This window comes from Harmonia axyridis, chromosome 3 (genome assembly GCF_914767665.1).
Source record: "Harmonia axyridis chromosome 3, icHarAxyr1.1, whole genome shotgun sequence".
In the NCBI taxonomy this organism is placed as follows: Eukaryota; Metazoa; Arthropoda; class Insecta; order Coleoptera; family Coccinellidae; genus Harmonia; species Harmonia axyridis.
The window spans coordinates 23,326,542-23,340,185 of NC_059503.1; the positions used below are offsets into that span (position 1 = coordinate 23,326,542).

The 13,644-nt window shown below is 35.3% G+C and overlaps 1 protein-coding gene across 6 annotated transcripts in view; it reads right to left on the reverse strand.

Moving 5' to 3' along the window:
• Window positions 1–13,644, reverse strand: part of LOC123674723 (Kv channel-interacting protein 1-like) — a 228,272-nt gene that overhangs the window by 3,713 nt on the left and 210,915 nt on the right. For all 6 annotated transcript variants that reach the window (XM_045609729.1, XM_045609723.1, XM_045609727.1 and 3 more), the window contains one exon: window positions 1,642–1,854. In XM_045609729.1, the coding sequence (XP_045465685.1) occupies window positions 1,642–1,854 (213 nt within the window). The remainder of the gene's footprint in view (window positions 1–1,641; window positions 1,855–13,644) is intronic.

The following is a 13,644-nucleotide window of genomic DNA, read 5'->3' on the forward strand; positions in this document are numbered from 1 at the left end:
GCCCCATTTATGTTCTGGCAAGAATAGGCTACGTAATCCATAAGATGAAACGCTTTGGATTTTATGTATGTCCGTAAAGATGTATGAAAAATTCTTAATTCGAATTTATGTGGCATTAAAAAAGTAATGGGAGAGATTTACTGATGAAAAAAATGAAGCTCATAAGAAATTACATTCAGCCCCCGTTTCTTTTCAATCCATTAATTTTGTAGAAAAAATATCAACACCGTAATGCGTTCTCATATTTTGTCATCATATTCAAAACCAGAGGCAGCTGTCTTTAATAGGGAAATGAGGAAAGGACTTAGATGCGTGAAGTTAAAAGTTTTTGAGCGCTCGTCCATTGATGCGCCATTTGTGCTTTGGATATACCTGTTATAGGTATATCCAAGGATATAATACGCTCTATTAGTGATGACGTCACACACCGCCATTTTAGTTCTCCTGTCAGTGTTCGGAATCCAAACAAACAAATTATCATTCAAATTAATACGTTGTCGTTGAAGAAATTGGCTTATTTTGTTGAATAAGATTATTTAAGGAACGATTTTACTATTAATTGATAGACAGAAGGCACGAGATTAATGCAAGTAAGTTCGGACTTGAAGTTCAACTAATAAACACGGCTTTATATAAAATCTGGGGAATGATACAGGATTCAAACTTACTTGGTATTAACCTTTTTCCTTCAGTTTATCAATTAATACTGAAATCGTTTCTCAAATACTCTTATTTATGAAAATAAGCCAATTCCTTCAACGACACCGTACTAATTCGAATGATGATTTTTTGTTTGGATTCCGAACACTGACAGGAGAACCAGAAAAGGCGGTGTGTGACGTCACACTAATAGAGCGTATTGCCGTATTTACGAGGAGCAGGGCCGCCGCCAGACATTTTGGCGCCTCGGCAAAATAAAAATTTGTCCTACTCGTTTGATTGATGTACCTTCATTGAATTGACATGTTATTGATGATTGTTATTCACCATAAAAAAATGTTTTTCGAAGTGACCCTTGTTAATTTTTTGCCATGGCCGCTTAGATCCCCCGATCTTTCGCCCATAGAGCATACTTGGGACATCATGGGTGGAAAGCTCGGAAATTTACCCCAGCCCCCACGGACTTTGACGGCTTTGAGACATGAAATACAGATAGCTAGGGATAGTATCCCTCAAGAAGAAATAGACCATCTTATTGCATCAATGCCGAGACGTGCTGGGGAGTGTATAGATAATCGCGGTGGATTATCAACAAATTTATTAACAAAAATTGTAACCTTTTGTTTTTTTTTCCAAACGATCATTTACTCCTTGCTATACGATCTATGTTTAAAAAAAAAAATTAATTTAAACAACTCCTTCTGGGTGTTTCTTTGTCAGTTAGTATAATTATAATTTAGTGTTTAAATTCTTTCAAAAAAACCCGATTTCCATACAAAAATCATCCCATGACACTTTTTGCAATTTGTCTCTGAAGAAGAACGATTTTTTTTTTTCAAGAGAAATACAAATGTTCAGAATGTTGCAAAATGTATTACGTAGGTAAGTGAAAATGTTGAATTTCGAATGAAAGAAAGAAAGGTACCTTCAACCTGAGTCAAGTTGATGAATGTCGCTGAAAAAGAAATAGTAGATCTTTACCTGAAATATCCTATCGACTTTTTCTTTCACTGTATTGTCGTCAACGCATGGCTCGGACACTTTTCCCATCAGATCGTATACAGCATTAACGATGTCTGTCATTTCCTCTCGTGTGATGTAGCCATCACCATTTATGTCGTATAATGTGAATGCCCAACGCAGTTTTTCTTCTAGAGAGCCCCTCGACAGGATTGATAGGTTTTGTACAAAGTCCTGTAAAAAAATTCTGGTTAACATTTTATTTCATAAAATTTTTAAGCATAGATGAAAAATGATACACCCACAATTCAATTTGTGTATTATAATGATTTCTATTTGCAACTTTCCCCATCAAGTGAATTTCATTTTTACGTTTTATTCGTATATACTTATTGTTATTTGCGTTTAGAGATATTTTTTCATTGTGTTTTCGAAGAATTCTGATCTCAAACCACATGTTTGACATCTTTGTGTGAAATTTGTAGTATTATTATTTCAGTATTCTCCTCCGAGCGGTTCAGCAAGTGTGAAATAAATTGGTAAAACCACGCAATTCCTATCCAAAACTTTGCTAATGGAACACATTCCCTCAAACATGGATGAATTCACCACTAACACAGTGGAAAAGTTACTTTCCCGACTTGGAAAGAACACAGAAGGAAATTTCAGAACAAAAAAGACTTCCGATTGCCACCCTGCACCCTGGGAGTTAAAACAGAACAACTTCCCCTAAGATCAAAGGAATAATAGAAGGAAACCAAACAATTTCAATACTTCTCTCTAACATTCCGTTATACACGGTAGCTTCAAGAAACTTGGGGTTAGCAACTACGAGATATTTCCGGCTGAAATTCTTCGTGTTCACAGTTCAATAGGAATTTGTTTGTAGGAAATCCCCCTATTGGTTTTTTTGACGAAGGGCCGTTTTAACTGTTCGTAAACTTTTTTCAATTTATTTTCTTCATTCCAGGAATTTCAGGAAAGGTTTGCTCCAATTATCTTGATTGATTTCAGGATGCCTGTGTTTCTTTCGGATCTATGGTTGTTTCGAAACTAAGATGTAAGTATAGGTGATTAAAAAAAAATTCATGGAATTCCTGATTTTATTTTTATTTGTTTTTCATCTATCGCAACAAAATGTTCTTATTCTTAGTTATTTTACAATAATGAATCGTTGATCAACGAATCTATAAATTCTAAATATGATATGATATGGTTTGGGTGTGACATAAGACATTCACTACAATGAAAATATGTATTATGAAACACAGTCATTCACGAAATGTTAATTATAGAGGTTATTGAAGAACTTAATTAAATTCATTTGGATGAGACAGTTTGAACAGGTGAATTTATTGACCAAAACATTTTTATTGTCAACATTCTTTAAAAACTCAATTAATTAAAAACTATCAATAATATGAAAAAAATTTTCGAGCAAGTAAGTCGCCAAATATATAGGGTATTCCTAAATTGGAGATACAAAGGACATTGAGAGATTCCTTAAATGATTTCAGAAAAAAAAGTTCTATAAACAAACTTAAGCACCCTGTATGTCGAAAAACAAACCAGGACCCATAGAGTACCGGGCTTTTCACCATAATTTGACCCCCCCTTTAACTTTGTTACAAAAAGAGGTACAAAAAAATGTTTTCTACAAAAGTTTCACGAAATCGACTAGTATTTTTCAAAATGATTTCACAAAACGAAATATATACAGAGTGAGCCACATATTGATAGCTACTTCATTTTTTCAAATGGAACACCCTGTATATTTTTCTATATTTGACTAGCTCTTTTTCCCCTGATTTCAAATATATAATATATGTTTGGCCTATCTCTCTTATTCTGAGTACCACAGAGTTTCAAATTTTAAGAACCCCCTGGCATGCAAGCTGGCAGTTTTCAAGTGGTAGGCTGCGATAACTCAAAATGATCTTTTTTGAGTTATCTCGTTGGCAATTTGACTATATGTCATATCGTTGCCAACGAGATAACTCAAAAAAGAGCATTTTGAGTTATCGCAGCCTGCCACTTGAAAACTGATTACTGAGCATGCTATAGGTGGTTCTTAAAATTTGAAACTCTGTGGTACTCAGAATAAGAGAGATAGGCCAAACATATGTTATATATTTGAAATCAGGGGAAAAGGAGCTAGTCAAATATAGAAAAATATACAGGGTGTTCCATTTGAAAAAATGAAGTTGCTATCAATATGTGGCCCACTCTGTATATATTTCGTTTTGTGAAATCATTTTAAAAAACACTAGTCGATTTCGTGAAACTTTTGTGAAAAACATTTTTTTGTACCTCTTTTAGTAACAAAGTTAGAGGGGGGGGTCAAATTATGGTGAAAAACCCGGTACATAGACAGAGGAAGTATACGCAATTTTTACATGTCCCCAACATAGTTAGATTACGTTGTCGGATATATTTTCAAATCCACAATTTTAACTTGTTATAAAAGAATCGGCAACTGTAGAGAGGCAAGAGCTGACTACATGAGAGATATCATTTTCAGAATATAAATCGAAAACATTATGTTTCAAAAACAAATAAAAACTTTTTCAGTTTCAATTAAAATTTTATGTCAATTCTCCTTTCGAAATGAATAAAAATTCATAAAAAATAAATAGGTGTTTCATTTCAAATAAGTACCTTTCAATGAAATCAATTGGGTTCCTAAGAAACTTCAAATAAAATCAAGGTTCTCCTTTCCAACAATATTTTATAGGGAATAATACAAAATCCAAATTGATTCGGAATGAAAATACATTTTTTTCATATCCAAATCTGAAATTGTTGTCTATGAGTATATTCAAATCTTGAGTATAATCTGAGGATAGGACTGTCGCTAGGGGGAAGGCAGGGTAGGCGGTTGCCTAGGGCGCCAAAATTCATGGGTGACATTTCAGCTTGATCAACAAAAATCACATGTGTAGAAATTCAAAATACAGAATAAGATTGACTTCGGTCAGCAACAGCAGGAAGGAATACCGACAAATTCAATTAATATCAAAAACTATCAAAGGTCATCTCGTCCTAGTGCTGTTTATGAATTATTGACGTTAAAAAAAATACATGCACCCATCAGTCTAGTCGGCGTTGGATTTGCTAAACATTGCCGAATTTTATTGCAACTTGGGGCGGCTTCTGGATTATTTTTCGTTTTAATTCTCCAATCGGAATGCTGATTCCTCAAAATTGAATGCAAAATATACCAGAAACGATTCCATTTAATTATTTCCAACTTATCCTCCTTAAGAAATATAAGAAGTTTTTTCAGTCCATACCACAAATCATATATTATGATATTTTCCTTTTCTTTATCAAATTAATTAGTGTTGGGCGTGGGCGCATTTTATATTTAAAAAGTTTTCATGTTTGCGACGAACCGAACAAACAAATAGAAATAGTGATTGATCACTAATTATTTGATAGAGTGTTGTTGATCTAATAATTTGAGGTTATGTCATCTCAACACTTTGTTAACTACAAACAAAAACAAGTGCGCAAAAATTAACTTTTGTCAATACACTTCTCCCAAGAGAAAATCCCGTTGCTGATTTGTTGTATACCTTCGGCAAGCCATAAGTGTAGAAAATTTTCGCACGTCCTAGACGGACAAACTGAATTTATTATGTGGTAGTGGTTCGCGTATTTTCTATAGCCCTTCCTAGTGAAAGTTACCGCCGGAAATGGAGGTATGATTCACTGAGGCACGGAGTTGGCAGAGAGTCAGTCTGCCCCAGATTTCATAGTTTAGCGGAATTTTTCCACATACTTTGGCAGACACCGTGATGATTTATCATCATGAAAGTTTCATGAAAGAAACAACTGAAAGGCGTCGCTGGGGAAAGAGATTCTTCTGAGTGGAATATATCATCGTTTGTGGAAAAACAAATTCGTTTCTTAAACTCGCTTTGTAGAACCATAGAGATCGTATTACGAACTTTCTGACGTATTATGACCTACATCGGTGAAGCAATAGTGCCTCAGTACCAAGTTTAATTTCGTTTTTGAGTAACACCAAATTGAACTCAAAATGTGAACTCTCATTATAATTTCGCCAATAATATAACTGTAATAATAGTGTCCAAAATCTAATAGGTATTAACAGTCAAACTAATGATTTATTTTATCAAAACAAGATAATGTTTTAATGTATTTATGAGAAAGAAATACTCAACCATCATTAATTTGTTTTGTGAATATACAGGGTGGCCATTTGAAAACGAAACAGACGAGATTACAGACGAAATAAAGTTTTTCGATAAAAATGCTCGGACAAGTCGATTTCTGTTTCGAGGGGGACAACTTAAGATGTAGGTTACGGACGCATAGCGCTTCAACCCTTGCTGCTACAACCCCCACCCCCAATTTTTGAATAGGGAAGATGGGGTGAGTGATACCTCAATTTAAAGGTATTTTTATACTGATTTCAGCACAGTAATTGTTTTTTCATTTTATGCATTAGTTCTCGAAATATTCATGCGTTAGTTAGTTAGGAAGGAATCCACAGTCATGGTTGTTTTGTAGCTCAAAATGTCGATTTTTCACAAAACACTACAAGTGCCATGAAAACACTACTTCATTTTCAAATACTTAGTTAAGAATATTTCGAGAACTAACGCATAAAATGAAAAAAAAATTACTGTGCTGAAATCAGTATAAAAATACCTTTCAAATGAGGTATCACTCACCCCATCTTCCCTATTCAAAATTTGGGAGTGAGGGTTGTAGTAGCAAGGGTTGAAGCGCTATGCGTCCGTAACCTACATCTTAAGTTGTCCCCCTCGAAACAGAAATCGGCCTGTCCGAGCATTTCTATCGAAAAACTTTATTTCGTCTGTAATCTCGTCTGTTTCGTTTTCAAATGGCCACCCTGTATGTATTTCACACAATGTTTTATACTGACAAAATGTCATAGCATCAACTCGTTTTCTATTAGTTATCTGGGCAGGACAAATACAATGGTTTTTGCAGTAGCAAAATTTTGACATGTTACTATTTAATTCTAAGAAAACAACTGACTTGATGTCATTAGCTTTTGAGCGTACCTTCAGTTATGCGCCATGAATCCATAGGATTTTAAATAAGGGGAAAACAAAATTTCAAACGGCCTTATTTACGAAACTCGTTGTCTGATTTTCTCCATTAACAAATTCAACTGTAGCATTTAAGATCTCAACTGACCCTGAAAAGTTTCTAGGTTTTTCGTTTGAGACTTATCGTGTTTACGGACAGCCAGACGGCCAGACTGAACTGAATTTGAGAATGGATTCGTCATCAATGAATCGAACTTTATCGTTTGCAATAATTCAAAATCGATAATTACTTTAATCTTGGCGATCTGTTCAAGGAACGAGCTTTGAAAAACATTTTTTCATTACAGTACCTACTTGGAATTGATCAGTTGAAAATTCGTCCTAATTGGAAAAATATTTGTTGCTGAATTGGCAAATCTGTCTTCTACACTCTTGCGAAATCACCTGGTTGGCTTTTAATTTTGTCAACAAATGTTATTCACGAAGGTGCTATAGTTTTTTGTTAACAGTCGAAAATTTTGCTGGTCAAATTTTCTCTCCTATAATAAAACCTATAAGCGAACATATTCTATCAAGAAATATACAAATATATGACATTTGGCCTCAATTCTCTCCAACAGCAGATACCGTATTGAATAATGTAATTTTTTCACGTTAGTATAATGAAGATGAAAGAAAAAGACCTCCCTATATTAAAATCAAGAAACGGCTTTTATATCACCAATCATACACAATGTCAACTGGTGCAACATAGTTTTGTATCGTCGTATAGAGTTTTATTGAACATTAAATTCTAGGGAATATGAGAGTGTGCTTGAAGTTAAATTGATACATTTAGGCCAATACGAATAGATCATACTTTATGTATATGGTATGAACATACCTAAGAGGCAGAAAGTTTACATTGTTGTTTCCTATTTTATTATAGTACAATGCGAATAAATTCCATAATTAACGGTGATAAATTTCGTAATTATGATTCAAAATCTTCGAGTTTTGTCAGTTTTATGTTATGACTGAATTCCCGAAATTCGTTATTGCCGCATTTTCTTGATAAGTAAAAACTCCAAAAAAAAGAGAATGAGAACTTATCTAAAAATTCAATACTTTATTAAAGAATGAAAATTAGTTGTGAAATACTCAATGGACTTCGAAATTTTATTTTCAGAAAGAATTCGAGTTGATTTTTTCATCCCAGATAATTATTTGTGAAGACGAAGATTCTTTGCTCCTTGCGAATGAGTACTGAGTCTACCGAAGGTAAAACACAGATTTTGATCACTTTAAATAATAAAATGGTTTTTGGTCTTTGATTTCAGAGATTTCGCACCAAAATGCATTTATATCCTCTTGATCAACTTTGGTTTCGTGTGTCTGTCTGTCTTTCGGTCTAATTGTACCTACACCCTCGTAACGGTCTCAAGTTTTGCAATTCATCCGATTTCAATGAGATTTTGCATGTTATTGACGTGAAGTCAGGAGCTTTTGAGCGCTCGTTTATCTTGCATCAATTGTGGCCTTGGAGACCATATAACTGTGTGAAGGTATATGTGGTCTATAAGGACGCAATCGGTACATGACTGAACATCAATTCTCTTTTCATTTTTCTTCGAATATTCTGCTGAAACTATCTTCTATACTGTTGATGCGATGAAGTCGAAATTTCGCATAAAACTTGAAATTAGTATTTCACCAGTCTCTTCCAGGATCTTAGCTTAGTGGCATTCTATGGAGAGGATCACCTGGTGACAAAATGCCTCGCCATCACTAGCCAACGCAAAATCTAATTTGGACACGAAACTTGTAGAAGTGAGGAATTAGCCTCCTTGAAGCCATCCCATATACTGGAGTTCATCAGAACTCTGGAACTGGAAGATGAGCTGTAGATTACGTTATGGAGACAATAGCTCTGATGGGGGCACAATAGACCATTAGGTCGCAGTGAAACGGAACCTCATTAATTAAATCTGAATCTAAATCTTACTGGCATCTGAACAAAAGAAAGGATTTTTTAGTAGGAATAAGGACAACCACTAAAGAACTTTCTTAAATTATATTTGGCGACGTTTCGCAGACTTAACATTTAAAATAAACAACTGCATTCAAAATCCAAACCTATAAAAAAATTTCAAGTTTGTTGATCCCTTCATTTGAGAGTTATTATGTTCACGGAATTCACGGATTCGTTATCATTAAGACTTACTGATTGAGTCGAACCTTATAGCGACATTTCTTTTATTGATTGTGAAAGAAACATCACTCAACTGGAAACAGATCTGGTGTTATTTTGTTTGGTTGAATGTGTTTTCCCAGATTTTTCTCTAAGGTCCCCTTATTCTGAACTGAAATATCAGAACACTCCTGAAAACCTTCAATAAATGAAGAGAAACAGGCGGTATCGAGAAGCAGTTCACTATTTATATCCCATTCATGCGAATTCCGAACTCGAACTTTGCTAGCAGGAGACATTTCAGAAGTTGTGAAAGTTTTATCTTGTCATTATTCCTGACTATGATTTCTGAGACGAACAATTCCCTCTGGAACTCAGCAATTTCCTCCATTCCCAGCTCACCCCCAACTTCTGATTGATATCCGATTATGTTTTGAATATTCTTCCGAAAATGATTTTATCTGGAACAGACCTATCTGTTCAGGAAATACATTCGGAGACTTCGAATTCACTTCCGGGATGTGTTTGCTAGCTGGCCCTGGGGAAAACGCATTAGCAAACTTCTGAGGAACGTTCCTTGAGAGTCAAGTTGTTATTGGGAATAAAGGAAAGTTAGGAAACGGAATGGATTTTTCTCAGATTGTCAAATTGGAATTTGTAGTTTGCCCATCTTATAGAACACTCTAAGTTGTTCATTGGATTAATGAAATTGATTTTTGGTTCATTTAACAGAGTAGACATCAAGGAGAAAAATGACGAAAGCACTGATGTAAAATCAGGAGGCAACATATGTCCTTTATGTAATAAGTTTTAGCAGTTTTAGCACTACATCTTTGAAACCAGAGGAGACAAAATCTGATACCCCATTCTCGTTTTTTTCTCCTGAAAAACTAACAAGAATACTCTTGTTATAGGAAGCTCTTTTTTTCTAGGCTCATCAACAGTTGAAACCTTAGAAATATAGAGACTCTGAAATGAAAAAAGGGTTTTTGTACATTTTTTATTATCTATACTGATACAACCATCAAAATCTTTGAAATCAGTAAAAACTAAGTTTTCAAAAAATGGCCCAGAAATCTAGTATTCCCATTTGAAAAAACAAAACTTTGGGTCATAGCTTCGAAATTAAAAACCTTGCCAAAAAGACGAGCACGCCATAGAAAAAAGTGTTTTTATGTTTTAATTTGAGAGCTCTAGCATCAGTATTAGCGGAGATATAATTTTTTTTCGATATCGCCATTTTTCCAATTTTCGCTTATAACAAGAACTAGAAAACAAAAGAGGGTGGTCAAAAATAAATATTACTCTTGTTAGTTTCTCGAAAAAAAAAAAACAGAATGAGGTATCAGATTTTGTCAATCTCCTCTGATTTAAAAATTGTAACGGTAAAACATCGGAATTTGCCCACCCTGTATAGCTTCTGCTTGACGCCAGAACTTTCCTCAGTTTTTTCGATATTCCGATTGAATATTCCATGTCTCTGATGACGATATCGAAAAGAAATGTCTCACGATGATTGAAATTGTAATTTTACATAATATTGTCGCCTGAATACAGAACTGTTATGTAAGCGTAGATGGTTTCATCCATTTTTGAAGATGCAATTTTCCTGAACAATTTTTATATGCTGTACCCACTACCCATACATAATACCCAAATACACGACCATTTGTAAGGAATTCCGGTTCAAAAAAATGATATCCAGAATTATTTTTATCATGTATAGTAGCTCATTAGCTTTTTGCAAATTCTGTGTAATATGCATTTTTCCTTTGGTTGTTGAACTGGAAATTTTCTTACTGAATAAATAAGGAATTTATAGTAGGAATTATCCTATTTTTACTTTTTCAATAAGCTGAATAAATGGATAAGTACTCGTAACTCCAGTAAGCGTTTTATAGGAAACTTCTTTGATAAACGCCTACCGGACTTTATATAAGAGAATTACTTCAGTTTCGACATGAAATGGTTCTGCATCTGATATATACGTGCAATGCGCGTCTCTTAGCAACATAAAACCGTATTCGAGGATTTTGGACAATAGTCGACGATATATCCTCAAAATCTCAATCAGATCAGATCGGATCTGTTGGGTATTTCTTTTTCAATATTCTTCTTTTGTTTGCTATGCTTTTGAGTATGCGATCAGCATAAAATTTTTCATGGAGGTTGATATTGTTATTTCATATGAACACTCGAAATCTCAACTCCGTCGGTTTTATAGTCACGGGAGTATTGGGCAATTTCTTTTTATATTATTCTTTTGTCTGGTTCTGATTACACGATCAATATTATATATGGCAGGAAAAAATTGTTATTTCACATCTCATCGCTGAATATCATTGAGAACGAAATTGTAGTTTTGAAATTATCAGGAAAACAAATTTGAATATTGCCCATTAACGAACCTAACCTCGGCATATTAGATCTGATGATAGGACCTATGCACAGAATATGAAATATCATTTGAATTCAGATCATTACATGTTTGATAGTCCTTATAAATAAATTTGATAGTCTCTATAAAATTCTTCAACTGTTCCATTGATAACACAATTCTTTCTGCTATATTTGAATTATATTGATGTGGCCAATATGCGGTATCAGCAAGTCAGCCTGCTATACAGTTCGTGAAATAATTCAAGTACCCTTTGAAACGGTCAGTGATGACCGTCTCAATGCAATGAACTTCGTAAATCGCTTGGTCAAAAAGTCTTCCATATGGTATACCGATGGATAAAAATCAAAGAGAGGCTCAAGTATTCGAGTATACGGGTCTAAAATGAGGAGCTTTAGATTCCTGGGAAGTGACCCCCCTTCCTTGCAAATCGAGACAAAAAAGAAACCTCAACAGATTCGTATTTACATCAGAACTGATAGCCAGCCCATGCTGAGATTCCTGGAATCATACAGCCACTGGTCTCTACTGATATGGGATTGCCGTAATATTATAAAACAACTGGTCAGAGGTAATAAAGTAATAACTATGTGTACCGGGGCATTTTCGCATTGAAAAAAAAAATGAAAAAGCCGATGGTTAACACCTGTTTGTCCTGAGCCCTTCTGTGGGCTTGGACCAATATAAGGCAGCAGTCCTACAATAGGAGAGGGACAATAGATAAACCCTCTGGAGGAACACTACGGGTCCTGCTGAGGCAAATAAATTTGTGGTGCTTTCACCGAGCTATACCAGGAAGCTCTTGAAGCTACCACGAGCTGAGCTTCGGGTAATGGTGGGATAGCTGACAGGACACTGTTGGTTCAAATACATTTTGTACCGAATGGGTTTGTCAGTAGATGAGATATGCAGGCTCTGTGAAAAGGAGGTTGGAACAGTCGAACACATAGTGTGCGAATGTTCGTATTGGACTAAGAACCACTCACATGGGAAAGTCAGTTCTGGATACTCACGAAGTAATAGCTAAGGTTCCTAAGGATGTCGTCGGTTCCGTTAACCGTATCGACAGACACCCTGGGTTTGTATGAATAGGTAGGGTTAAGGACAAAAGATCAATTTGGTCGCAGTTCCCAGAAGACTAACAGAGCCACAACGACCCTGTTGCAGTGAATAATAATAATAATATGAGCCAATTCCTGTTCCTGCAATCTTGCGTTCCGAAGATCAGGATTTTACTACTAGTTCTAGTGATTCAACACCATAGGAGTTCCTCTTCTGGAGTTATTTGAAATGAATGGTCCTTGTCAATGAGTCATTGACTACCTGAGCATTACATGAGGAAATTGTGAGCTGAATCAACGACATTTCGCCACAATTATGGTAATGGAAACTTTCGGCAATAGAGTGCATATTTGTCAGCAAAGCCGTGAAGGCAATTTGCCTGATGTGTTAACCCATCATTATTCTCTAAGACCATTAGTTCTACGTTGTCTGGTCCAACTACTTCTCCAATTTTTAGTTGTTTCACTGTCATCTCTACCTCATAGACCAGTATGGCGGGGCCTGTTGCCTCTTCTGATAGCAGATTATTGAGTCCCGGTCTTTGATCTTCAAAAAGCTTTTCCAAGTGCGATTTCCATCTGTAAATTTGAGTCTTGTTTTTCGTTGATAATAACCCTTCTATTTGTGTCCATGATCTTCATTACTTGTCGCTTTCTGAATATACCAGTTGCTTCTTTCACTTTTTTGTGTACGTTAAAATTGGCGTTCCTGGCTTGAAGCATCTCTATTTTGACACATCTTTCCACAGCTCCCTTCTCTTTGGCTTCTCTGATCTTCCTTCTAATATGTGACTGAACTTTCCTATATTCTTCATGATTTCCTTTCAGTGTTCTTCTCATCTCCATTAGGTTTAGAATGTCATCAGTGATCCAAGATTTCCTTTCGACTAATTTTTCCGGTTTTAAAAACTCTATTTTCGTGTTCTCCACTGTCTTCATCATTTCTTTCATCTCCTTTGGTAAATCATTATTCTCTCTCAATTTACATCTTTTCGTCCATGTATCGAACTGCCTCCTGTCTCATTATAGGTTCCTGTAAAGCTCTGATGTCATAGCTAGGGATCCTATAGCTTAGGTTTCAATTTTACGAGTTGTCTACTGTCACCTAGAAAAGACCAATACAAGCAAAAATATAGAAGTCGTAAACATTGATTCAACTTAATACCTTTCATTCCAACATCCATCGTGCAAGCAAACACAACATCCAACGCACGCTTCATAAAACCCACTAAAATCAAAAAAGCACAGCCGACTGAGCCTCCTGCTTTCAAACCTATAAATCCATCCTCCTCCGTCACTGGCACAGATTAAAAGATCGTTGCGTATGCCGCCATTCATTGCCCGAAT